A 27363-nucleotide genomic window follows, 5' to 3' on the forward strand; every position below is an offset into this window, starting at 1 on the left:
TATAAGGTGGCCATACACGGAGAGATCCGCTCATTTGGCGATGTCGACAAACGAGCGGATTTCTCCCTGATATGCCCACCTTGAGGTGGGGAATATCGGGCTGATCTGATCGTGGGCCCTAGGGCCCAGCGATCGGATCCTATGGTGGCTTACGGGCGGTCGGATCGCGGGACCGCATCAACGAACAGATGTGGCCGCGATCCGACGGGATTTCTAGTCCCATCCGATTGAGATCTGGCCGACTTTCGACCAGATCTCGATCGGGGAAGCCCATCGGGGGGCCCCATACATGGGCCAATAAGCTGCCGACTCGATCTGTCGGCAGCTTTTATCGGCCCGTGTATGGCCACCTTTAGATACAACTGGTTGGAATTTTTTGTATGTGTAATAATAAGAAACAAACTGTACTTGATAGTAACTAAGCCATGATTCGCGGAAATTCACCGCGTATTCACGGCTGGCGAATATTGTTCAGGTTTCAGAATGCTGAAAATCGAATAGAAAGTTCAGACCCGAACAGACCTTAAAAAAACCAAACTGTCCGGGTCAAAACCGAACAGGTGGCAACGCTATCTGATATATAATCCCCAGGTCTAGTTGCCCATAGCAACATTTATGATATTTGCTTCCAAACAGGTAACCAGCAAATGCTAGCTGCTGATTGGTTACTATAGATAGACCTGGAGCAAAATCCTGTTCCTTCAATAACATCACCTGTTAGTCCATTACACTTGTCGAATGTAAATTCAATAAATTATCTGGGTTATTCACAGCCTGGGACAAGACATTGGTGGGATTGAGTCCAAATGATGGACAGCCCCAAGAAAACAGTTGAAGTGATGCTCAGCACCGCCATGAATGTAACACTTAGCAGGATGACCAAGCGGTAAATCAACCTGAAAATGCTCCAATGAGAGCTGGCACTGGCACACAAACTGTTTCCCCCACACAATCTGGGCGGGGCGACAAATGAGGAACTCAAGTTAGCGAGGTGAGCGCCGACGCGCTGCTACCTGGACCAATAGAAATGAACACTGTCACTTGCAGGCCAATCAGCAGTTAGCGTCTGGAGGGGTAGTGGGCGGTGCCCGCGAGTGGTAGCGGCTGCTGTAGTGTTTTCGGGAGAGAAGATGGCGATTCTCCGGGCTTGGGCACTTGTTTTCGGCTTGCTATGGCCATGGCTTCATGTGGCTTTAGCTTCAGTTGGATTTCTCAACCTGGAGGAATTGTCGGAAATGAAATACGGCATTGAAATCCTATCGGAGCCGGTTATAAGAGGACAGGTAATAGGCAAGTGACTGGGGAGCAGCTGTTTCCTTAGAACCTCTGTGCCCAGCACCCCTGTGTGTGACACTCCATGGTGTATTCCATAGACTAACGTGAGATTGATTGCCTGCCTACAACACTTATCTGGTTGCAAGGAAGAATGACCCTAAACTAGAGCAGTTCCTCCCTCCTGCATCGCCAGCCAAATGGGCACGGACATTGCACCCTTTTCACGAGGCAGCTTTTAGGGTGGGCAGAGGCAGCATTTGCCCAGGGTGCCGGGATTAATCGTGGGCCCCAACAGTAATCCTGTCCAACGCAAGGGCTGATGTTGACACAACCACAAAGGGCATAGGGCTATGTAATAAAAAGTGCAAAGTTTGCTGCAGGTCTAGTCACCCACAGCAGCCAATAGGCAGCCAGCATTTACTGATCACCTGTTTAAAGGGGTCGACCGTCTTTAAATTAACTTGTAGTATGTTGGAGAAAGTGATAGAATTGGTTTTCATTTGTGTTTCTTTTTTTAGTTATTTCGATTTTTATTCAGCACCTCTCCAGTTTACAATTTCAGCAGTCTGGTTGCTAGGATCCAAATTACCCTAGCAACCATGCATTGATATGAATAGGAGACTGAAATAGATATAGGAGAGGGCCTGAATAGAAAAACAAGTAATAGAAAGTAGCAGTAACAATAAATGTGTAGCCTTACAGGGGAGAAAAATTAATAACCCACTCTACAATACACATTTTAGGAACACCTATAGGATTGTGCACTTAAGCAAATGTAGTCCTACCAGCTTCTAAATGTTCACTTCTGCCATGAGATTTAGGGCTGGAAAAGGAAAACAACCAGGCAACGCGTACTAAATTGTGACTGGGTCAGGGCTCTGACAAGCAGGGCCTATGACAGCCGTGGGAATTGGATAAATGGACAGTATATACCTTTAAATTGGACTTGTGTTGAATACATATTATATTGTTAGTTTTAATTTAAAATCCACCGTTTTGAAAATGTTTACTAATATGAAGCACTAATGGAAAATAGTTTTGGTTTTCCGACAACTTGTTCCCTTCTACTCCTGTCAACAAGGTAATCTGTTTAAACTAAGAGATATATAGTGAACTCTGTATAAACTAGGGATGCACCGAATCCAGGATTCGGCCGAACCGAATCCAAATCCTAATTTGAATATGCAAATTAGGGGTGGGGAGGGAAATCACGTTACTTTTTGTCACAAAACAAGGAAGTAAAAAATGTTTCCGCCTTCGGGTTCGGTATTAGACCGAATCTTTCGCTAAGGATTTGGGGATTCGGCCGAATCCAAAATAATGTATTCGGTGCATCCCTAGTATAAACAAGCCCTAAGCTGCAGCCTTTATTAGGCTAAGGGTAGCTGTAGAGTTGGCTCTGTTGCTCTCAGCCTACATGTGTTTTTTCTGTCTGAGAAAAGTGGATCTGCTCCGTGCCCCAGCTCCATACAACTCCATTTCAATTGATGGGGACGGGGCACTGAGCTGAGATTCCCTTCTCTCAGCCTGAAAAAATAAAAAGTCTGAGAGAATCGGAGCCAACACTCCATCTGTCCTTGGTCTTAGGCTAACGTCACAGTCTGCTGCCATCTGAGTGTCACTGCATACATGGGGCATATTATTCAAGCCAAAAATGTCTGTGTCTGTGGATTGGTGGATCTGCTGCCATATTAAGTGCGAAAACAACGTGTGACATTTAGCCATATCGATCAAAGCTTTCACCCGATCCTCCACCGTTCTCATTTATTTCAGCCAGGCTCTTCACTGGTTAATGGAGAAGCCACCTGCACATCAGTACCATACATAGGAAGAAAACTGAAGAGCCTTCAAATTAAGTCAATGTTAGTTTATTAAAGCACTACTGGGATGATGTAATAAAGGCACTAAGTTTGCCCAGGGGCAGTAACCCATAGCAACCAATCAGCAGGTAGCATTTACTAGTCACCTGTTTAAATGCAAGAATCTTATTGGTTGTCATGAGTTACTGCTCCTGGGCAAACTTATTGCCTTATATTACATATTTGGGCATATGTTTTGGACAGTGCATCACAAGCACCTGAGGAGGGTCCTCTGTGGTCCAAAACACATAATGCTTTAATAAACTAACATTGACCTGATTTGAAGGCTCTCTGGTTTTCTTCCGATATTTGAAATTTAGCTTTAGTCTTTGTGGTACCTATCTCATTTTATAGTGGTGGTATTTTGGTTTACTAGTCTCTCTTCTGCAAACATCATTTGACAAAACTAGAAAGTGATTTTCATGTTAGGTGTTTTGTGCAAGAAGTAATAAAAGCATTCACTATATAATAGGCAAAAAATGTATCCAGCACAATCTCTATTTACTGTACTCATGTTTAAAAACATAGTAAGTTAGGTTGAAAAAAGACACAGGTCCATCCAATTCAACCTTTTAAGTGTGTGTGTGTGTGTGTGTGTGTATATATATATATATATATATATATATATATATATATATATATATATATATATATATATATATATATATATATATAAAATCACTTGATTTACTAAGGGAAGTGCTGGCCTGGGAATGCTTTATTCGAAATTGAGAGTGTATATATATATGTATATATATGTATATATATGTATATATGTATATATATGTATATATGTATATATATATCCTGCCTAACTGCTAGTTGATCCAGAGGAAGGACCAGTCCCTGGATCAACTTGAACTATGTGTGATCTACCATAACCCTGTATTCCCTCCCTTGCTAAAAAGTCATCCAACCCCTTATTAAAGCTGTATTTGTCCATGGACAATTTAGTAACTCTATTGTTCTTGAGGTTTTGTAACTGGGCTGTTACACGATAGTTTTAATGTATACTCTTTTAATGCAGAAAAAGATGGTATAACTTTCTGACTTCAAATCCAAGTAAAAAAAGGCATGTTGAATGTATCAACGTAATGTATGTTGAATGCTGTTGGGTATCTTTGGGGTGTGACATGATGCTTGGGTATTAAGATAATTAACAAAACAGCCATCATGTATGTGAGATATTTTCAGATTCTTCCCTTCCAAACATCTGATCAGGACCCACTGTTGGCATATAAAAAAGAACAGGAAAACTTTGTTGTATCAGTAATTAATTTATAGTTACCAGGTCTGCACTGAGATTCAAAATAGGCCCTACACAGAGGCCCAAACAGCACCTCACCAGCCTACTAAATAGCACCTGTCTATGGCAACTTACAGCAGCCCCTCTGGCATTTGCCAGAACCCACAGATTGCCAGTCCAGGCCTGATAGTTCCATGAATATCTATGGTAGCATATGGGTGTTCTCTCTTAATGAATTGACCCTTAGCCTGGACTTCTAGGTGTATTTATGAGCTCAGATAGGCATTTACTCCAAAATTCACCTTGACTGAGTTTCAAACTGAGCACCCTCCAAACCACTGCTCTGGGTTGATCATTCTGGCATCAGACAGGATCATAGATGAACTTCATGCTTCCATTGGCACCTGTATGCATCATCAACAGATGAGATAAGGGGATGCACCTCCATCTCAATTCTAAAAGATGTTTTATGCAGCGACCATCTGTTTAAAGGGGGTGTTCTCCTTTAAAGTAACATTCAGTATGATGTAGAGTGATATTCTGAGACAATTTGTAAATGGTTTTCATTTTTTATTATTTGTGGATTTTGAATAATTTAGCTTTTTATTCTCCAGTTCTCCAGTTTGCAGTTTCAACAATCTGGTTTCTAGGGTCCAAATTACCCTAGTAACCATGCATTGATTTGAATAAGAGACTTTAATATGAATAGGAAAGAGCCAGAATAATTACTGGAGTAATAAAAAGTAGCAATAGCCATATATTTGCGGGGGAATGTAATAAAAAATATTTGCAATGCAAAAAGGTATGCCTATTATATAGCTTCTGCAAACCCAAACTACCGTATATACCCGAGTATAAGCCGAGTTTTTCAGCATCCAAAATGTGCTGAAAAAGTCTACCTCGGCTTATACTCGGGTCAGCGTTACCCGACCCAAGTAGCTGTGATTGCAGTCACTTTTAATCATTCCTATACCAACAGTACACTTGGGGAGAGACTGCAATATCCCACAATGCCCTCTGTTGGTTATATGAAAGAATAACAGTGCGCCCTCTGTTGGTTATATGAAAGAATAACAGTGACTGCAATATCACACAGTGCCATCTGTTGGTTATATGAAACAAAAACAGTGACTGCAAAATCACACAGCGCCATCTGTTGGTTGTATGAAAGAATAACAGTGCGCCCTCTGTTGGTTATATGAAAGAATAACAGTGACTGCAATATCACACAGCACCCTCTGTTGGTTATATGAAAGAATAACAGTGCGCCCTCTGTTGGTTATATGAAAGAATAACAGTGACTGCAATATCACACAGAGCCATCTGTTGGTTATATGGAAGAATAACAGTGACTGCAATATCACACAGTGCCCTCTGTTGGTTATATGAAAGAATAACAGTGACTGCAATATCACACAGCGCCCTCTGTTGGTTATACAAAGATTAACAGTGATGGCAATTTCACACAGCACCCTCTGCACATGGTAGTGGGACAGTGGGACAATGCACACAGTAATCCGTTTGGCAATTCTCTGTCACCGTCAACTTTGCAAAGAAGTCCGGTTGATCGCTGGGGGGTCGCTTTGGCAGAATGTGCGCTGCTGGGAGACAGGGCTGTAGTTGTGTCTAGGCTTATACTAGAGTCAATAAGTTTTCCCAGTTTTCGTAGGTAAAATTAGGTACCTCGGCTTGTACTCGGGTCGGCTTATACTCGAGTATATACGGTATTTAGCGACCACTTCCGACAGTAGAAGAAGATTTGCCAATCTTATAGTTTGCGCCAGTGCGCAGTGAATGTAATAAAACTTCTTATTAAAAAAGTTGTTACATTTGTTCAAAAGGATCACAACACCTTCAAGCACTTCTTAAAAAAGTGGTCAATGCACAATGAAAATCTGCAATGTAATAACCGTTTAAAGATGAGTATTACATTGAGAAATGCAAATTTTAATTCTTATTTGTGCAAATTGTTTGCTCTTTGCAACCTTTATTACATTCCCCCCCATTGTAGCCTTACAGATTTGTGTTTTTGGCCGGTGATAGTGACCCGTATTTGAAAGCTGGAAAGAGTCAGAAGAAGAAGAAAGCAAATAATTAAAAAAACTATAATAAAAAAAATAATGAAGACCAATTGTAAAGTTGCCTAGAACTGGGCATTCTACAACATACTAAAAGTTAACTTTAAGGGGAGCCAAGCTTTTAAATTCCAAAAACAGATAGGTCTGTTAATTCTCAAAGATTATGGAGTCCCACCCCATAAACCACAAGTAGAAGTCCACATGGCAGCATTCCACTTAAAGATAAATGCATCTATTTAGTAAGTTGGGTCACGGAATGGTAATGTTTCAAACCTATATGGCTTTATCATAGTTTAGCTAAGAGCCATATAGATTTGAAACATTGCTATTTTTGTGCTCTAAACTGCTATAAAGGCATTTTTATCTGCAATATATACACCAGATAAGTACAGATTTTATATTTGTTCAACTCCTGATATTTTGTTGGTATTTCAGAGGAAATGTACATTAAAACATGCACTAGAATATCTGTGGCATAACATGATTTAATATTTACTATGCTTTTCCATGCAGAGCAAGTCTGACAACATAGTGACAGTATCCTCCAAATACAAACAGAATTATGAGTGCAAACTCCCTGCTGTGGCAGTGAAGTTCCACCAGGACAGGGAGGAAGAACAGTCATACTCTGGACTTGGGATATCAGACCTTCTGCGACCAATGGAGGCAGCACCGTGCCTTATAAAGGTAACCCTTACATTCAAACGTTTCTCAAGTTCATTTCATCTGTTGTCACCTTCTGTGCTCTGCATTTCCCCATTTTTGTTCCACAAACTATGACTTTTTCCATCTGTTTTTTTTTACCTATAATTTTCTTATAAATAAATGTAAACAAAAAAATATAACCTTATTAATAAGTATCTGTTTTTTAAAAGATTTTACTCTATAAGTCCGAACCCCTGAATCGTTTGTGAAAGATTCGGCTGAATACCGAACCGAATCCGAACCCTAATTTGCATATGCAAATCAGCGAGGGAGAGGGAAAAATAGTGCCGTGCAGGAAGTGTGCGGCTAAAAAATTTTTTTTTTTTTTACGAAAAGTCACGTGATTTTAAGGATTCGGTTCGGCCAGACTCAAGGATTCGGCTGAATCCGAATCCTGCTGAAAATGGCCGAATCCTGGCCAAATACCGAACCGAATCCTGGATTCGGTGCATCCCTACTGTAAACACAAATAGCACAGTACCGGTATGGGAACCATTATCCAGTTCTATATTATGCAAAGGCCGTCTCACGTAGACTCCATTATAACAAATAATTCAGATTTTTTAAAATGATTTCCCTTTTCTCTGTAATAATAAAACAGTACCTTGTACTTGATCCCAGCTAAAATATAATTAATCCTTATTGGAAGCAGAATCAGCCTATTGGATAGAATTAATATTTACTTGATTTTCTAGTAGACTTAAGGTATGAAGATCCAAACTACATAAAGATCCATTATCCGGAAAACCCCAGGTCCCGAGCATTTCAGATAACAGGTCCGATACCTGTAGTTAAAAATACAAACCTTTGTCCAAATTAATAGTTAAAAAAAATGCAAATCTGTTTTTGTTTTGATTACTTAGTTACTGTCACCAGTCTGTTAGTAAGTCTTATAGTCTCATAGAAGTATTTCAGTAATACCACAAAGTCAGCTTCCAGGCTTTTGATAAATACTGCATGTAGTCATCTTTTTTGTAAATGTATATTTAAAACTCTATATGATGTAATCAGAACCAAATACTGTATTTAATATTTGTACTTTACAAATAATTTTTGCAGACCAAAGACTGGTGGACCTATGAATTCTGTTATGGAAAACACATTCAGCAGTATCATATTGAAGGTATGCTAAAATGTGTCAAGCCATAATTTAATTTCTGTATATGTATACTCGATTAACTTTGGATTTGATTTAAAATAAGCAAAATAAATTTGAATTAGATTTATCATACTCTGGCCCTTTAAGAATTAGAATTTGGCTATTCACCACCTAAAACCTGTTGAATTGCTGTTTGTCAATGGGAGAGGTCCAGTGACCAATTTGGAGATGAAAGTAAGACTTTTTACTAAGCAAAGTTCCCAAAATTATTATTACCAGGCCAAAAAAGTCAGGGTGTCCACAAAAACAATATCAATATGACTTCACCTAAAATAGGGACTTAACCCCTGACTATGAGTAGTGATGGGCGAATTTATTCACCAGTCGCGAATTCGCAGCGAATTTGCATGATGCGCCGCCAGCGACAATTTGCCCGAAAAAATTTGCAGGCGTCGAAAAAACGGACGCTAGCGTAAAAAACTAGACGCTTGCGCCGTTTCGCTAATTCTAAGTGATGTGATGTAAGTTAATTAAATGATCAAAAAGTATTATTAAAAAGGCAATATTTATTCACAACATGCCTCTGTTCATAATTAAAACCAATTAAAAACATAAGGTAGTACACATGGGGGGCGGGATCCCTCTGAGATTTACCCGCAAAAACCTGCGGGTTGCACGCGGGTCGGGCCGCGGGTCTTCTCAATTACTTTTTTTACTCCTTTTTTCCCCGATCACGGCTACTTCCGATAATGTCACTTCCAGTTTACAATGACAGCACTTCCTGATTCTTGATGGTCAGCAGGTTGTGGGTCCGGTTAAGGGGTAAGGTACTTGCGAGTCCAATCGGGTAAGAATGCGGGTTCGGTTGTGGATTGCAGGTTGTGGGTACGGGTTCCAAAAAATGGACCCTCGCAAGACTAAGACTATATATGAACTATAAACTCCAAGAGGGGCCCCATCTCCCAAGTGCACCACCGTACCTCGAGGTAAAAAAAAGTGTGTGGAAGGTGAACAACCTGTTAACTTTTAATATGTAGAGAGTGATATTCTGAGACATTTTGGCTGATTTAAATAAGAGACTGGAATATGAATAGGTTAGAGTCTAAATAAAAATATGAGTAATATAAAGTAGCAGTAAAGTAGCCTTCAGGAGCATTTGTTTTTTAGATGGGGTCAGTGACCCCCGTTTAAAGGTGGAAAAAGTCAGAAATAAAAGGCAACTAATTAATATTTATAGAAAAATAAATAATGAAGACCAATTGAAAAGTTGCATAGTACTGGCCATTTTAGAACATACTAAAAGTTAACTTTAATGTGAACCACCCCTTTAAATATTTAAATGTTTTTCAGTAGACTTAAAGGAACAGTAACTGAAAGTGTCTTAAAGGAACAACAATATAATGTAGTCTTGCCTTGCACTGCTGTGTTTGTTTCAGAAACAGTGCTATAGTTTATATAACAGATAAATTCTGAAGAATCCCAATGTATACTACAGGGCTTATCTGTTATATGCTGTGTATCCTGTGCATTTTCTCAGTTTTCAGCTTTGAATCGTTGCTCCCACAACAGCTTGTTTATATAAACTATAGTAGTGTTTCTGAAGCAAACACACCAGCAGCTTGTTTATATAAACTATAGTAGTGTTTCTGAAGCAAACACACCAGTTGTTCAAGTGCAGCACAACAGTACATTATAATTGCATTACTTTGAAAGACTTTCATTTTTTTGTGTTACTTATGGGAAATAAACACCCCGATCATTTTGTATATTTAATTTTTAAGAAATTTGATGTCACCTTAAAAAAACAAATTTTGAGTTTGGTTTTTAAATAAAATGATCACAGAGAACAAGTTTTGTGTAGGATTAGTTCTTTAGTGTAATAAAAACATTGGACAAGGATCTGGATATGTTGCATGGCACAGTATATTGTTTCAATTTATCCCACAATAATCCATCAAAAGTCATCAATCCTTTAAAAAAAAAAATGGGAAAAGGCTGAAGAAATGTTTTTTCTATCCCTTCAGAGTCTGAGGTAAAAGGAGATGTCTTATTCCTTGGATACTATCAGTCTGAATTTGACTGGAATGATGAAACCGCTAAGGTACAGACTCTATATTTTCAAATTTTTCCTGAAATGGATTTTTAAAAATCTTCTTAAAAATACCTTATGTTAATATCTTAAACCCTCATTGATAAGAAAATGCTTAATATTCTTCTTCATGAACTCGACGGCTTTTAGATGTAGAAGTCTTCCAGTTACAATTTTTTAGCGCTTAATACATTTCATACATACAGTACATACATATTGAAGGCATGATTCGAATTGAAGTTATAGTGTAAAAAAATCTATTTGTGGCAATAAATTGAACTTTAATGCACTTTTTAATATAATGGTTTATGTCTAAGCATACAGTGTATATGTGTGATCGATAAATATTCTTTTTTTTGTTTGTTTTAAACAAACAGATTCATGTAACAAGTTTGCACCTAGCTTACGTGTTTGCTAAAGCTAGCATATTCTGTTCCATTATCTGTTGGCACTTATCTTAGTATTTACATTTATTTTTAGGCCTCCAAACATCACAGGCTGAAGCGTTATCATAGCCAAATGTATGTGAACGGGTCCAAGTGTGATCTTAATGGAAAGTCCAGGGAAATGGAAGTCAGGGTAAGAGCACACATGGGGCTGTTTCTTAGAGACACATTATATCACACAGATGTTAATGGACATAGATATGTAAGAAGCAAAGTTTTGTGCAAATTATTATTTATTATCCACCTGTAGCCTACTGTATATATTGTACTGTATATATTGTATTTGGTCACAGTTTAGTGAATTATGATAAATGTGTCCTCGTTCACAAATTAATTTTGAATATGTTGTTTTTTTTACTCTGTAGTTTATGTGTGAAGAGGGCACCGGAGATTACATAGCCCGTGTGGATGAACCTCAGTCTTGCGCATATGTTCTGACAGTACACACCACTCGCATATGCCACCATCCCTTCTTGCGCCCTCCTTCCACGGGTACTCCACAGTCCATAAAGTGTCACCCTGCACTCAGTCCAGAGCAATATGTTGAGTATGTGAAAGCACAAGTCTGTAAGTACCAAAAGAAAAGGAGTTTAGCATTTGTACACCGAGATGCACATTTATCAAGGGTCGAATTTCGAATTGTTGTGTTTTTTAAAACTCTCATGAACTCTTAATTCAATCGATCGAAATTTATTAAAGGGGTTGTTCACCTTTTGAGATAACTTTTAGTATAATGTAGAGAATGATATTCTGGGACAATTTGCAATTTGTTTTCATTTTTTATTATTTGTGGTCTTTGAGTTATTTAGCTTTTTATTTAACTAGGGTCCAAATTACCCTAGGAACCATGCATTTATTTGAATGAGAGATTGGAATATGAATTGGAGAGGCCTGAATAGAAGGATCAGTAATAAAAAGTAACAATAACAATACATTTGTAGCCTTACAGAGCATTCGTTTTTTAGAAGGGAGTCAGTGATGCCCATTTGAAAGCTGCAGAAGAAAAGGGCAAATAACTATAGAACTATAAAAAATAAATAATGAAAACCAATTGAAAAGTTTCTTAGAATTGGCCGTTCTATAAAATAATAAAACTTACCTTAAAGGTGAATTTAATCGAATTAGATTCGAATTAGAAAAACTTGAATGTCAGGAAGGCTGCAAACATCACCAAATTGATCCCTAGATCTCTCCCATTGTATACTTATACTGCATTTTGGCAGGTTTAAGGTGGCATATCGAAATTTGAATTAAAACTCGAATCAAGTTTGGATAATTCACAATTTTTTTTGAAAAGTCGAATTTTCACTTTGACCCTCAATAAATCTGCCCCCTAGTGGCTCATCATTGATACATATATTTCAGGAGTGTGTATTTAGTTTAGTTTTCCTTAGATAACACATGGCTCATGAGATGGGGCACTCCAGCAATGGATGCCAGAACTGCCATATTCTATGCTCTTATGTTTGAGAAACTGCCATATTACACTGTAGTACAGGTATGGAATCCATTATCCGAAAACCCATTATCCAGAAAGCTCTGAGTTACAGAAAGGCCGTCTCCCATAGACTTCATTTTATCCAAATAATTCGGATTTTTTAAAACGATTTTTTGTCTGTAATAATAAAACTGTACATTGTACTTGATCCTAACTAAGATATAATTAATCCTTAATGGAAGCAAAACCAGCCTATTGGGTTTATTTAATGTTTACATGATTTTCTAGTAGACTTACGGTATGGAAATCCAAATTAAGGAAACATCTATTATCCAGAAAACACCAGCATTATGGATAATAGGTCCCATACCTGCAATTGTTTGCATAGTCTTTCTTAAGCATGAATCAGATGAGCTTTAATTTACTATAATTAAAATAGTTTGTTACATAGAGCTTTTTTTAACTCACAAATGCCATGTGATGTGTTTTATAATGGACATGTTTGCCAAGGGTAGCTCTCTCATATGTAATTTTTGGAATGATTTTTTTCTAGCTGATACAAAGCGTATAGTGGAAGAATTATCAGAGGAACTGAAAACTCGAAACCTAAAAACTTTGGGGTCCAAGCCTTCGCCATCTGTCCATGATGCTTTGTTCAGAAATGAGATAAAGTTACCATCACAGCCTGACCAATCTGATGAACAAAGTGAAGAAGCTGGTAGGTTAATGTGCTGACCAATAATGTATTTCTAATCCGTATGGTACATCTGTAATTTGCTATTCTTTGCAACAGATTGCAGATTCTTAACCATAAACCTGTATTTTCAACGATTCTTTGCATTTATTCTGTTAAAAGCCCTACTAAATACCATCTTTGCAACTACCAACACCTCAACTCAATTGAATTGTCCATTTTATATTGTAATAGCTGCAAATTACACTTTTATGAACAGTAAGACATTTATTTTATTATAAATAAAGCTTGTTAAATGACCACTAAATTCTGTCATTGCTCTTAATCAGGGGATGTTCAGATACATTCAGAGACAGATGTATCAAAAATCCAATTTGAGTATTTAAGTTTTTGTCCATATTTGAAAAAGTAAAAAAAACTCACCAAATTCGAATATGTGTGCATATTTTTTAAAAGACTCTTTAGAACTTTGCAAAAACAACTCTGTCAATTCGCTGCCAAATATTGAATTAGTCCTAAAAACTCATAAAAATAGCTGCAAATTTGAATTACAACTCCCACTGACCTCTGATAAGCCAGGAAACAAAAGAATTACATAAGTATCCCACAAAAAAAGGAAATATGCATACCGTAATTGCCCTGGGATTTTTAAAAGGGGCAGGTGTTAGGAGCAAGAGGTAATCAAGGCCTGCTTGTATAGGAAACTCAAAACATTTAGAAAAATAATATTTCCTAGTGTTATATACATTTCTAGGTTAACCTTCTTCTAACTTCTATTTTGTAGTTCTTTATAAGTTTTAATAAAGTTATATTGACTGCTCTTGTGTAGGTTCCCAAGAACCCATGAAACAGGAGAATCTTGAAGAAGAAGGCCATGTAGGGCATGAAGAGGAAAACACAGATTTTTGGAATAAGGTGCTAAGACCAGAGGACAGAGAAACTGATGCAGCCACTGATTCAGAGGTAAAGTTTGCCTTTGTGCTTTTGAATCATAATGGGGACAGTTTAATTGTGTGTATTATGCCGCTCTCTTGCCATCCATCAATTTGAGTGGGAATGTCTATGAATGCAAACAAATAAATTCAGAAAAAGGCAGCATTTTATTAAATGGCTGTGTAAATACACAATATAATGTTCATATTTCATTAATTTTGCACCTCTGAGAACTAAGCGAAGTATGTTGAAATTAGTTAGACCAATGTGTATATTTATAATTAGGTTGAAGATGTACTGTATACCGGTATGAAATGTCCTATATTGATTTCTTAAAGGGGTTATTCACCTTTGAGTTAACTTTTAGTATGATGTAGAGAGTGATATTCTGAGACAATTTGCAGCTGGTTTTCATTTTTTATTATTTGTGGTTTTTGAGTTGTTAAGCTTTTTATTCAGCAGCTCTCCAGTTTACATTATAACCAATCTGGTAGCTAGGGTGCGAATTCACCTAGCAACCATCCATTGATTTGCATAAGAGACTGGAAGATGAATAGGAGAGACCTGAATATAAAGATGAGAAATAAAAATTATCAATAAAAATAAATTTGTAGCCTTACGGAGCATTTGCTTTTTTAGATGGGGTCAATGACGCCCATTTGAAAGCTGGAAAGAGTCAGAAGAAGAAGGCAAATAATTATAAAACTATAAAAAATAAATAATGAAAACCAAAGGAAAAATTGTTTAGAATTGGCCATTCTATTACACACTAAAAGTTTACTTAAAGGTGAACCACCGATTTAAAGGCTGTATGCTACATATTTTCTTTCCTAATATTCTAATTTTCTCATGCTCAGATTTTATTTGTTTCTCTTTGGTTTTATAAAGGAGGAACTGCTTTTGAACCAGCAGACAACTGAGGAATCCCAAGGTTTGTTTCTCATAAAATATATTTTAGTGTACATTAGTGTACATTTATCCTCTAGGTGGGGCTACATGCCAATAAAAATCTTGCTTTAAATTGTAGTGTTTATTTATACAACCGGATTGATATTTAAGAATGCCATTGGTGCATGATTAAAATGAGCAACTCCTCCTTGAGTACAGTGCTGCTTCTTGATTCCATGAAGTGGCTTGGACCTTTAGACAGTAGCAGAATATAATTCTCTATCCACTCACTCTTCATACAGACTTTTTTTTATTCTTTTTGCAAGTATGCAGAACGAAGGACAATGCTTTTCTTAAAGGATCTGTCCTTTGTTCATGTAGCCTCTTGTTATCAAACTTGTTGTTTTTGTCAAGGTTGTCAGTGCGCAATGCTGTTTATCTGAACTTAGTATGCTGCACATTTTGCACCCTGGCAGAGCTCTTCATGAGTGCAGCCACTTGTTTAAATGGTGGGGCATTGCTTTAGTTGACAAAAAAAAACTCAGAAAACCTCCAGATCCCACACATTCTGTATGTGGCATATTATTATATTATTATATAATCTGACATGCACTCTGATTGAAATATTTGTGTGTCATTAAAGGGATACTGTCATGGGAAAAAAAAAATTCAAAATGAATCAGTTAATAGTGCTGCTCCAGCAGAATTCTGCACTGAAATCCATTTCTCAAAAGAGCAAACAGATATTTTTATATTCATTTTTGAAATATGACATGGGGCTAGACATTTTGTCAATTTCCCAGCTGCCCCTGTTCATGTGACGTGTGCCTGCACTTTAGGAAAGAAATGCTTTCTGGCAGGCTGCTGTTTTTCCTTCTCAATGTAACTGAATGTGTCTCAGTGGGACATGGGTTTTTACTATTGAGTGTTGTTCTTAGATCTACCAGGCAGCTGTTATCTTGTGTTAGGGAGCTGCTATCTGGTTACCTTCCCATTGTTCTTTTGTTTGGCTGCTGGGGGGGGAAAGGGAGTGGGGTGATATCACTCCAACTTGCAGTACAGCAGTAAAGCGTGATTGAAGTTTATCAGAGCACAAGTCACATGACATGGGGCAGCTGGGAAATTGACAATATGTCTAGCCCCATGTCAGATTTCAAAATTGAATATAAAAAAATATGTTTGCTCTTCTGAGAAATGGATTTCAGTGCAGAATTCTGCTGGAGCAGCACTATTAACTGATTCATTTTGAAAAAAAAATGTTTTTCCCATGACAGTATCCCTTTAAGTATGATTTTCAGCAGGTCATATGATGCTTTAAGATGCCAAAAAAATCAGGGAATATGCACACTACTTTTTTTTATTAAATGAGGAACTCCAGCTTCACAGAACCAGATATAAAAGATAGAAGGGGGCAACCAAACACTGCTTTTAATAGCAATTACATTTACAAATTGTTGTAAAACCACAAAAAAGTTGTTTTGCAAATATATATCGTTTTTCTTTTTTTAATCTGATGGAGTTTCCTTAAGCAACTTTTAAATTGGCCTTCACTTGCTATCAAGTACAGCTTGCAACTGAATGCCTGGTTAATTACTACGGACAGTATACCTTCTTTGTGAACCTGAAACAATAGGGATTGTGCTGAGCTTGCATTTCTACACACGTGTTTATATTTAATTTTTTTTTGCACTAACAACTGTGAAATTGAAAGAACTTTTATTTCCACTTCCTAGTATTGAAAGTAATAGTGGGAGAAGAATTAGTTATTTATGCTTCCCATATATTCCTCCCCGCTAGGAAAATAACTGCCCCTTAAATGGGTGGTTCACCTATTTGCCTTTACCACTTTACCTGGCTTTTGCCCAGGCCTAGCAGCAGCGGGCTCTCAGTTATACCTTCATGATATTAGCACTGTAAAAACTGCTAATATTGTGAAATCTAAAACATGTAGATTGCATAGTCTACAAAAGAGCACTCTGAGCAATTTTACATTGTGGTAGGTTACATATGGTAGGGTATATGTCCTCTTTAATGACCGAGCATCAGATTCCTATTAGAGACATGTCTTTAACAACATATTCTTTCATAATGACTATGAAGATTTCCATTCATCCAGGTCATGTTATATCTAATATAAGTAATTATAAAAGTACAGTTTTTTTTATAATTATTTATATTAGATATTCTTTCAAAATATTTTGTGGAATTGGTTAACGCTATTGTTTTTTTTTAAATTCCCTCCAGGTATGCATAACGGACTTCGTTATAAAATAATAAGGAATCCAGAAGACCTGGTGAATTTTATTGCAGATCTAAAAAATAAAAATAAAAAGGTATGTGATTTGCTGTTTCTGGTTTGCTGGTATAAACACAGTGAAACCATAGAAATGAGAAAAGTGGAATAGGAGGGGTGTATACATTATTACACAGCCTGAATTACCTGTAAAATATATCCTTGTAAACGCAGCTTAGTAATGTTATAATTGTTGTGTGATGTCACTAGTGTTAAATAATTGAATGAAAGTTTTGTATTGTAAAGAAATTAAGGACAAAAAAATCTGCTGTGGAATATGAGGTACTGCAAAGTCAACTTGTCGTTTCGTGACCTGCAGTCTTGTTTTGTTATATGGTCACTCGACATCACATGGACTTATAATATCCCTATTTTACAACAGGGGGTATGTTTATAGTTTTCTCTATATATAGAACAGATGCATATTAAATGGATAAAGGCATCAGGGCAGACTTCCAACTACACAGTTGGTGACATGTAGTTAAAAAAAAGATTTTGGAACACTAAAATATGCACCATATTCTCAATTGGTACACATAATGCCAATTTTCAAACTGTCTCTAAAAACCCAAAGCTTTTACCAATAAATTTTCATTAGGAGCATTTTTAGAAGCATTTTTAGAAGCTTCAGGCACAACATGTCTCAATGTCCTTAAAGTGGATCTATCGTGAAAATGAAAATTATTAAAAGCTTCCTCATACTGAAGTGAGAAACTTTCTAAACACAATCAATTAAAAATTCTGCATTGTTTCTGAAATAATCAAGTTTCTATTCAATATTCCTCTCTCAGCATCGGTTTCTCTTCATTCTCTCTTCATACAAACAAAATCTAACAAAATAACTGCCTTTTGCACAAATCCTGCATGTAGAGAGACAGGATTTCTGGTGATTTTAATAGAGTGAGCTCTAATACATCTTCTCGGCAAAAGGAGCCCTCTATAAGGTATATTGGATCATTCATCCGACACCCAACTCCTGAATTAAGATCGAATGAAGAGAAACAGATGCTGAGAGAGGAATAGTTAAGATAAACTTGATTATTTCAGAAACAGTACATAATTTTTAGTTGATAGTTTCTTATTTCAGTGTGCTGAAGCTAATATAAAAGAGGACCTCTTGTATTTGTCTATATGAACTGTGTGGTCACAGCCTCATTGCAAACTCGCTTAACAGTTTTACAAATTAGTGGTGAGCACAACCTTTCCTTGTTTTAGCTGTAGCTGTCGCCACAGAACCAGAATGTAACGTATACTTACATATTACTTTGCAAGTATAGCATTAAAGGTGTAGTTCACCTTTAAAGTAATTTTAGTATGATATTAGCATGACAGTGATATTCTGAGACTATTTGCAGTTGGTCTTTATTTTATTTTTGATGGTTTATGAATTACTAAGGTTTTTGTTCAGCAGCTCTCCAATTTTAGCAGCTATCTGGTGGTTGCTAGGGTCCACGTTAACCTCACAACCAGGCAGTGGGTTGAATGAGTGGCTGGAAGATGAACATGAGAGGGCCTGAATAGAAAGATAAGTAAAGATACAATTGTAGCCTCACAGAGCAATAGTTCTTTTGACTGCTGGGGACAGTGACCCCCCCCCCCATTTAAAGCTCGAGAGGCTAATTATTCACATACTATAACAAATAAAAAATAAAGACCAATTGAAAAGTGTCTAAAATAGAACAATCGATTACTTAGTGCAAGGGGAGTTCTGATGTATTACTCCTATTTGTAGCAGGAAGAAGAAAACATTGATGCAGAGCAAAAGGATGTGCAGAGCTCTCACAGTGAAAACGACTTGGGTAGTAAATCTGAAACACAAGCAGAAGATGAAAAAGATGAACAGGTACTCTTGCAGGAATTTGAGAAAGAGCTAGAGAGCATCCTGTTGCCCAAGTCTGAGATATCAGACAATGTGAAAACTGAAGTAAAGAAAGAGTTTGATAATATTATTGATGAGGTAGGATTGCTGTGAGAGTGACTTGCCCTATTTAATGCATTATTGTTTTTCACATACTGATAATCATTGAATTATGGTGCTTGTGAGATCTTCATAAGAGTTACATCACTGTCTTGTAAATTGGGTACAAATGTTAAAATATATGTTAAAGGGGCAGTATACCTCCTTGTTGAACATGGGTTGGTTGAATAGGGCAATTGGGCAACATACTATTTGCCGAAATCAGTTTTTTTGTTGTTGAGCTAAACATAGCTATTGAAGCTCCTTCATGGTTGGTCTTTGCAAGGTAGTAGTAGTAGTATTTTATTTCCAGTATGTAGCCCCATCCTTTCCCAATTTGTTGTGACTGTTTTGTTAGTTCATAATTCCCTTCATAATCTGTGCACTGAGAATCGAATTATTTACTTTGCAAGGATCAAATATGGAGTAGATTATGTCCCCTGCCTGCCCTGTTAAGTGCAAGAAACAACTAAAACAATAAGCAAAAAGTAGGCTTGACATAAACTAGAGTCCTGCACGGGCCCATTTTCTGACCCATACCTGTGACCCGCAACCCAGAACTTTCCCCCACTGATCCACTACCTGACCTGATCCGCAATATGCTAAGTTAACTTCGAATCCGGGGACACACAATACTGGGAATGGCACAGAATCCGAACAAAAACAGGATTTTTTTACTCACCGTTAAATCTGTTTCTCTGCCATTTCAAGGGGAACACAGGGAACGATGGGGACTTAACAAAGCAGTCCCAACATAGCAGTGTGGGAACGAGCCTAGACCTGTACTGGTGGTATTATTTGATTACTGATTGTAACACCTTGCGTCCAAGGGAGGCCTTGGCCGAAGAGAAGGTGTCAGCATTGTAAAATTTGGTAAATGTATAAATGTATGAACCGAAGACCAGGTAGCCGCCTTGCAGATCTGCTCTAGGGAGGCAGAGTTTCACCACACCCAGGAAGCGCCCACACTGCTCTGGTAGAGTGGGCTCGAATTCCGTCTGGCGGACTTTTTCCCTTTGCTTGATAGGCTTGCTTGATTGTCTCTTTGATCCAACGAGAGATGGTCGTCTTAGATGCTGCTTGACCTTTACGTGGGCCAAAGGGGAGAACAAACAGGGACTGAGATTTTCTGAATGGCTTTGACCATTCAATGTACCAACGTAAGGCTCTGACTATGTCCAGGCTGTGTATCCGGGCGTTCCTTGCTATTCTTAGGTTCCGGGCTCAGAGAGTGTACTACAATCTCTTGATTCACGTGGAATGATGAGACAACTTTGGGAAGGAAGGTAGGAGGCCTGCGAAGTACGGCTTTATCCTTAAAAGTTAAATGTTAGAAATGGAGGTTCACAAGAGAGGGCGCTGAGCTCAGACACTCTTCTAGTGGATGCAATTGCCATGAGAAATACTACTTTCCAGGTAACCCACATATCAGAAATCAAGCTCAACGGTTCAAAGGGAGGGTCGACTAATGCCTCCAACACTAAGTTGAGATCCCATCCTGCCACCGGTGGACGGAATTGAGGGGCAATATGAGCTACTTCCTGTAGGAATGTACGTATGGCATCCTCATTTGCCAACCTATGCTGGAACAGCACCGACAGGGCAGACACCTGGACCTTGAGTGAACTACTCTTTAGACCCAATTGGAATCCTTGTTGGAGAAAAGACAAAACTCTAGGAATGTTGAGTTCGGTGAAGGGAAGTGCAGCTGCTCTGCACCAGTTGGAATAGGCGCTCCAAACCCTATGGTATGATTTGGAAGATGATGCCTTGCGTGCCTTGAGCATGATAGGAATGACGTCTTCAGATAATCCCCTATTCCGCCAGATGGATGCCTCAACAGCCATCTCGTCAAAGCGAACAGACCGGGATTGTGATGCACTATTGGACCTTGTTGGAGGAGGTCTGGTCTGTATTCCAGCCGAATGGGTTGTGCTATCGACATATCTTGGAGGTCGGAGAACCAAGTCCTCCGTGGCCAAAAGAGGGCCACTACTGTCACAGTTGCTCGGGACTTCTTTATCTTCTTTAGAACTCGTGGTAGCATAGGAAGAGGTGGGAAGACATATGGTAGATTGAAGTTCCAATGTTGAGCAATGGCATCTACACCCGCGGCTAGCGGGTCTCGGTAGCGAGCAAAGAACCTTGGCACTTTGTGATTGAGCCTGGATGCCATTAGATCTATGCTTGGTCGTCCCCATCTTCTTACGAGTAGTTCGAAGCCCTCTGGGTGCAATTCCCATTACCTGGTTCCGGCTCTGCCTTTGTGTTGGCCACTCCTGGAATATGTATTGCCAATATCTTTGCTGCATTGCTTTCTGCCCAAGTGCCAACTTCGGCTTCCGTCAGTGCCAACTGGCTTCGTGTTCCTCCATGGCGATTTATGTACGCTACTGTGGTGATATTGTCGCTCTGTATGCGTACGGGTTGACCTCGCAGTTGTTGAGTCCACTGATGCAGTGCTAACTTTACTGCCCTCAATTCGAGAATGTTTATTGGAAGGCTGGATTTGTCTGGGGACCAGAGCCCCTGCGCCGATTGATTGTCCCATATCGCCCCCCAGCCCTGAAGACTGGCATCTGTGGCTATTACTTTTCCAATCCGGGGTTGCCCAGGACTGGCCCGTGGCTACATTTTTTGAGACCAGCGGAGTGCCTCTCGAGTATTCTGTGTCAACCGGAGCAGTCGTGTTAACGCTCCCCCCCTCCATGTGGATAGTATTTTGGCTTGAAGGGGGCACAGATGAATATGTGCAAATGGGACTGCCTCTATTGCAGAAACCATTGTTCCCAGGACCTGCATTGCCTTGTGCACTGTCGTGGCTTGTTTGGATAGAAGGGATTGAACTTGACACTTGATTCTGGTCTGTTTTTCCCGTGGAAGGCTGACAATCTGTGTCTCTGTATTGAAGTCTAGCCCTAGAAAGGTCATTTGGCGACTTGGGTGAGGATTGGACTTCTTCCAGTTGATGCTCCACCCTAAGTCCTGGAGAAGCATGACTGTCTTGTCGAGGTCGATCCTGGCCTTCTCCATTGATCCGGCCTTCAGGAGAAGATCGTCTAAATAGGTCCCTGTAGTCTCATGGTCGCTGCTGTGACCACCATAAGTTTGGTGAACACCCTGGGGGCTGACTACAGGCTGAATGGAAGTGCTACAAACTGGTAATGCTTGTTCTTGAATGCAAAGCAAAGATAGTGGTGGTGAGGAGGCCATATTTGAACGTGGAGATAGGCGTCCTTGATGTCTAAGGACATCATCAGCTGACCTTTGTTCCATTCCCCGTATCATTGAGAAGCTTCTCCATCTTGAAACGCGCTGGTCGAATAAATTTGTTGAGGCCCTTGAGATCTAGCACAGGTCTGACGATCTTGCGATCTTTCTTCGGAACCATGAACAGATTTGAGTAGAAGCTGGAGAATCTCTCTGGCGGGGGAATGGGTACAATTACTCCTGTTCTCTCCATCTTCTCTATGCATTGTAAGAAGGGTCTTGTTTTTCGATGGCACCCTGGACATGTTGAAGGTTCTTGGTGGTACAGATATTAAATCGAGATGGTATCCCTCTGAAACGATTTCTTTCACCCAGGCATCTGATGAATAACGAATCCATACCTCCCGGAATCGTAGCAGCTTGCCTCCGATTTGCTCTAATGATTCCGGAGGGAGTGCCCCGTCAGGAGGACGCTGGCTTGTCAGCCGAGGGCTTGTTGTAGATCTTGTTATTCTTCCATGAGGGGCAACTTTTCTCGTTGGAACGGAAGTGAGAGCGTTGAGGGGGGCTATGCCACTGAGAGAAACGTCCACTTTGGCCACAAAAAAACTTCCCTAACTATTGGCTGTTGAAGTGCGCCCTCTGGCTTGAGGGAGGAAGGTACTCTTACCTCCTGTTGCTTGGGAAATGATTTTCTCGAGTTCTTTTCTGAATAGTCTTTGGCCCTTGAATGGAAGCGAGGTTAAGGCTTTCTTAGAGCTTATATCTGCCGACCAGCTTTTTAGCCAGAGTGTTCTGCATGCTGCAGTTGACAAGGCCGAGGTGCGCGCGGTCAGTTGCGCGGCATCTAATGTGGTGTCGCTGAGGTAGCTTGATGCCTCTGCAATAGATTGTGCAGTCGGTAATAGCTCATCCCAAGGAACACCCTCTTGACTGTCTCTGATAAGGGACTCCGATCATGCTGGTATGGCTCTGGATACCCAGGCTGAGGCCAAACAAGGCCGTAGAGTAGATCCAGCTGAGGAGAAAATCGCACTTAGGAAACCTTCTGAACTTCTATGTGAAAGGTCCTTAAACGCTGCAGCGTCAGTGACTGGCAGTGTGGTAGATTTGGAAAGTCTAGACACTGGTGAATCCACAGCCGGGGGGTTTCACCATTTGTCAACCAGTTCCTTAGGGAAAGGGTACGACTTGGTGAAGTTCTTTGTCGACTGGAATTTACGCTGAGGTGCATTCCATTCATCTTGGATAATACTAGTTAGCTGTTCATGGTCTGGGAAACAGGCTGACGACTTGTGTTGTCTCTTAAAGAGAGAAGATGTTTCTCCCTGTTTCTTTCGCTTTGAGGACCGTTTTAGTACCTCAAGCACTCCCTTGATAATATTTGATAATACTATCTATGTCATGAGGAGTATCTTTATCCCTGCCTTTTCCTTGTCTTCTTCCTCATCTTGAGATGACTCTTCCGAGGAAGTGAGATGATAACTGCTCTTGGGCAGAATCATCAGAATGGGACTGAGTATTAGCTCCTTTAGCGTCCTCGCCGCGTTTATGCTTACCACCTTTCTTGTGGTGAAGCTGTGCCAGGACCTTCCCCAAGGTATCAGCAATAGCTGGGAGACCCTGCAGTGATGCCAGGGAGGGGGTGGTGGTTCTGCTGATGGCCCAGGGCCCGGTTCTTGGGTAATGTCTGGGGAAGAATTTTCAGCCTGCAGTTCTGAGTGACCACCAGAAGCAGCAGCTGCTCCATGCTCCATAGTGCAGGATCCGCAGAGTGGCTCTTTGTGGCTCCCAGGTAGTTTAATTTGGTACCTGGTATTAGCAAGGCACCTCTCCTGTGCTGTGGAGGGAGCCATCCTCCCCGTCCTTGTGAATGCCCCCCCCCCGTCCTACCTTCTGCCATAGCAGTGTCAGTGAGAGGGTTTGAGCAGAGTCTGAGTCGGTGTGCCGGTTTTGGCACGCCTGCAGCAGGTCTATGCGCGCTGTAATCTAAGCACCGGGCTCAAAATGGCTGCCGGAACACATGCGTTCCAGCTAGTGTGCATGTGCGAAGAGCGCACGACGGAGAAAGAACCGCACAATAGCACTGATGGCAGCTGGAACACAGGATGCATTCCACACGGTGCACAGCAGAGCCAGGTACGGAGAGACTCCTCACCACCCCCTGACAAAGCCAGCAACTGCCAAATCAAGTGCGCTAGAGGTGCGCATACTCTGGCTGAAGGGGCAAGGAGGGAGAGAAGATGCAGAGGCAAGGAGGGTGCCAAACCACAGCGAGGGCAGGGGGGGGAAGGGGGCAAGTGGCAGCAAGAGTGTCCCCCCAGGCCAGAACCCGTAGGTACATAAGCCACTTACCCCTCACACCGGCCAGACCATCCGCACTGGTATGCCCAGTTCAGGTATTAATCTAGGTGGTCGGTTATAACCTGAAGGCTAGAATTTTGACCCCGGTGGAATAGTCCTCGTCGGGGGCTAACCCTTGTAAAAACAGGTAGCCCTGTTTTAGGTATCACCCCGGGTGTCAGCCAAAGGCTGACCGAAGAATCCATCCTGTGCAATGGGTGTCCATCCTCCCGGGAGCAGGACACTTATAAAACTGAAAACTGTGTTCAGTGTGGGTGGTTAAGCCTGCTTGAGGGGTTAACCCTCCTTAACCCCTCAAGTGTCCTGCCTCCAGAAGATGGAGCTTAACCCCATCGTTCCCTGTGTCCCCCTTGAGACGACAGAGAAAATAAAAAAGAACTGCCGCAACTACAGGGGATGGTGGGAGAGCTCAAGTCAGCACCTTTGTTGCGAACCCACATGGCCAGGTAATCTGGGAGCTTTTCCCTGATATCCAAGCACTTTGCTGGTATTCCGTGTGTACCCGACCCGGTGCAGGTACCTAGTCGGGTACCCACGGAATAAACCCTTTTCATTGAACTCATGTTAAGCAGGCGGGTATACTGCACCTTAAGTGATCCAATGAAAAATTAGGTCTATCATAAAGCATTCTTGGTATGTTGTACTACTTACATTAATACGTTTATACCAGTTCATAACATTTGCCTAAGGTAGAATTGTGTATATTTAGTACTGAATATTGATGTGTAAATTAATTACAGGCTTGCCATACAGCATAAAGATCTTACAGTATGTGATGGTTTTTTAAAAAAGAAAATAGGAAAATTGGGCATCCCTGCAGTATGTATACATGGAAACATTCTCCTGAATGCATTGTGCATGGTATGTTGTATATACCGACAGTTTGTTTGTCATGTTCATTGCAAAACAGCAGAAAAAATAAGTATTTCTTAAATAAAACAATCAACAAGTAGTATGTTATAAAAGGCAGTATTTTGCTCCTTTCTTAGGCTTTAACTTATAGATTTCATGTTACAAAAGGCTTTTTGTTGTTTTTCCTTGTCCTTAAATGAACTTTTACAATATAATAAATATTTATTTCACAGGCCCAAGAGGAACTTGAGACTGACAGACTCAAAGGAGAATTTGACAGAAAACAAGCATCTAAGTCATTAGCTACCACCCTAAATAAATTAATAGATAAAGTTGAGAATACTGCAAATGACAAGGGAGAAGGAACAGAACCTTTGGAAAGTGATGAAGGCGTGCCTACAAGCACATCTGAACCCACTGATAAAGAGCCTTCTGGTATGTAAAGAACAGGAAAAATAACATGGTTTTTCACTGGAAGTAACAAACATTTTTGTTAAAAAATTAACATGTGGGGGCATACGGTTAATGTTTATAAAGTGTATGACACAGATTGATGACGTCAGACCTGAGGTTTTGGCGCCATTCACACGCCTATAAATAGGTTCACTGCTGTGTAGAGTTTACTCTCCTAAAGACGGGTGCCGAAACGTTGGGAATAAAGCACTATATTTTTCGAAAACGTTGAAGTCCTTGGAGTGCGATATATATATATATATATATATATATATATATATATATATATATATATATATATATATATATATATATATATATATATATATATATATATATATAGTGAACAAGGATTGCGGCACTCACAGGGTTTTAGTGAAAAAACAACCTGTTGAAGATCCCTGTGGGGGATCGAAACATTGAGGCTTAATAATAAAAAAAATTTTGTTTTTTCACTAAAACCCTGTGAGTGCCGCAATCCTTGTTCACTGCTTATTTCCCATGCTGGCACCCAGGTATTAATTTTGTCTACGGAGTGCACCATTCCTTTGGATGGATATATATATATATATATATATAATAGAGAGAGAGAGAGAGAGAGAGAGAGAGAGAGATATATAATATCTACAGTCTGGTCATTTCCCTATGGGACCAGACTGTAAATTATATCCTTATAAACGGCGCGTTCTTCCATCAGAATGCGCCGTTTATATGCTTAAAGAGACAGCACTTGCAGCTGCTGCTCTCTCCCCTACCCTTGTTTCCCACCATTTTGGCTATCAAGCGCAACATTTCTTTGCTTCCCCCACATGACACGATCCACCTGTTTCAATCCCTAACATGTAACTGCTTCTTTTTCCTTCCTGTCACGTCTCACGTCTTCCTCTAATGACTCCTGCAGTTGCCTCCCTGCCGGTGTTGCTCCCTTACTCACTCGATTCCTCTCCATGCTCCCTCCCTCCTCCCATCCATTATCTCAAATCTTGGCTCCCCCTTCTGTCCACTATCGCAAGTCTCGCTCCCCCCTCCCATTCAATATCTCAAATTTTGTTCCCGCTCTGTGTCGCTCCCTCCTCCTTCCCTGGCCTTCTCCCCCTCCCACATCTCTAATGCAGCTGAATGACCACGCAGAGCAGCCTCCTGCAAAAGAATCTGAATAACAAGCCAAAGAAATACAGGTACTAAAAGGGAAACAGGGAAAGAAAAAAAAACAACAACAGCAAAAAAAGTATTGCATTTTGTAAAAAGCAAAGACTGGAAGTAAAAACTGTAGATTATAATGAATAATGTACCCCCTACTTAAAATTTATAGAGATATTATTAGCACCTCGGAGTTATGTGACCTGTATAAAAGCATTTATATGGTCACATAACTCCTCGGTGACATAATATCTTTATAAATTACAGTAGGGGGTACATTATCCATTATATAATACACAAGAGCCATGAATAACCTGTAAATGATATCCTTATAAACAATGCTT

General features: G+C 39.8%; 1 protein-coding gene across 1 annotated transcript in view; it reads left to right on the plus strand.

Annotated features, from left to right (window-relative positions):
• The first annotated feature begins 1027 nt into the window (after nucleotides 1–1027).
• The window catches only part of os9.L (osteosarcoma amplified 9, endoplasmic reticulum lectin L homeolog), a 32633-nt gene continuing 6297 nt past the window's right edge, over nucleotides 1028–27363 (plus strand). The window contains exons 1-12 of the mRNA XM_018247477.2: nucleotides 1028–1283; nucleotides 6972–7145; nucleotides 8223–8286; nucleotides 10287–10363; nucleotides 10832–10930; nucleotides 11163–11364; nucleotides 12789–12953; nucleotides 13759–13892; nucleotides 14751–14793; nucleotides 16995–17083; nucleotides 18776–19000; nucleotides 25660–25861. Of these exons, the coding sequence (XP_018102966.1) occupies nucleotides 1131–1283; nucleotides 6972–7145; nucleotides 8223–8286; nucleotides 10287–10363; nucleotides 10832–10930; nucleotides 11163–11364; nucleotides 12789–12953; nucleotides 13759–13892; nucleotides 14751–14793; nucleotides 16995–17083; nucleotides 18776–19000; nucleotides 25660–25861 (1627 nt within the window). The 5' untranslated portion in view covers nucleotides 1028–1130. The remainder of the gene's footprint in view (nucleotides 1284–6971; nucleotides 7146–8222; nucleotides 8287–10286; nucleotides 10364–10831; nucleotides 10931–11162; nucleotides 11365–12788; nucleotides 12954–13758; nucleotides 13893–14750; nucleotides 14794–16994; nucleotides 17084–18775; nucleotides 19001–25659; nucleotides 25862–27363) is intronic.

The sequence above is a fragment of the Xenopus laevis genome, chromosome 2L, assembly GCF_017654675.1.
Source record: "Xenopus laevis strain J_2021 chromosome 2L, Xenopus_laevis_v10.1, whole genome shotgun sequence".
Taxonomy (NCBI): Eukaryota; Metazoa; Chordata; class Amphibia; order Anura; family Pipidae; genus Xenopus; species Xenopus laevis.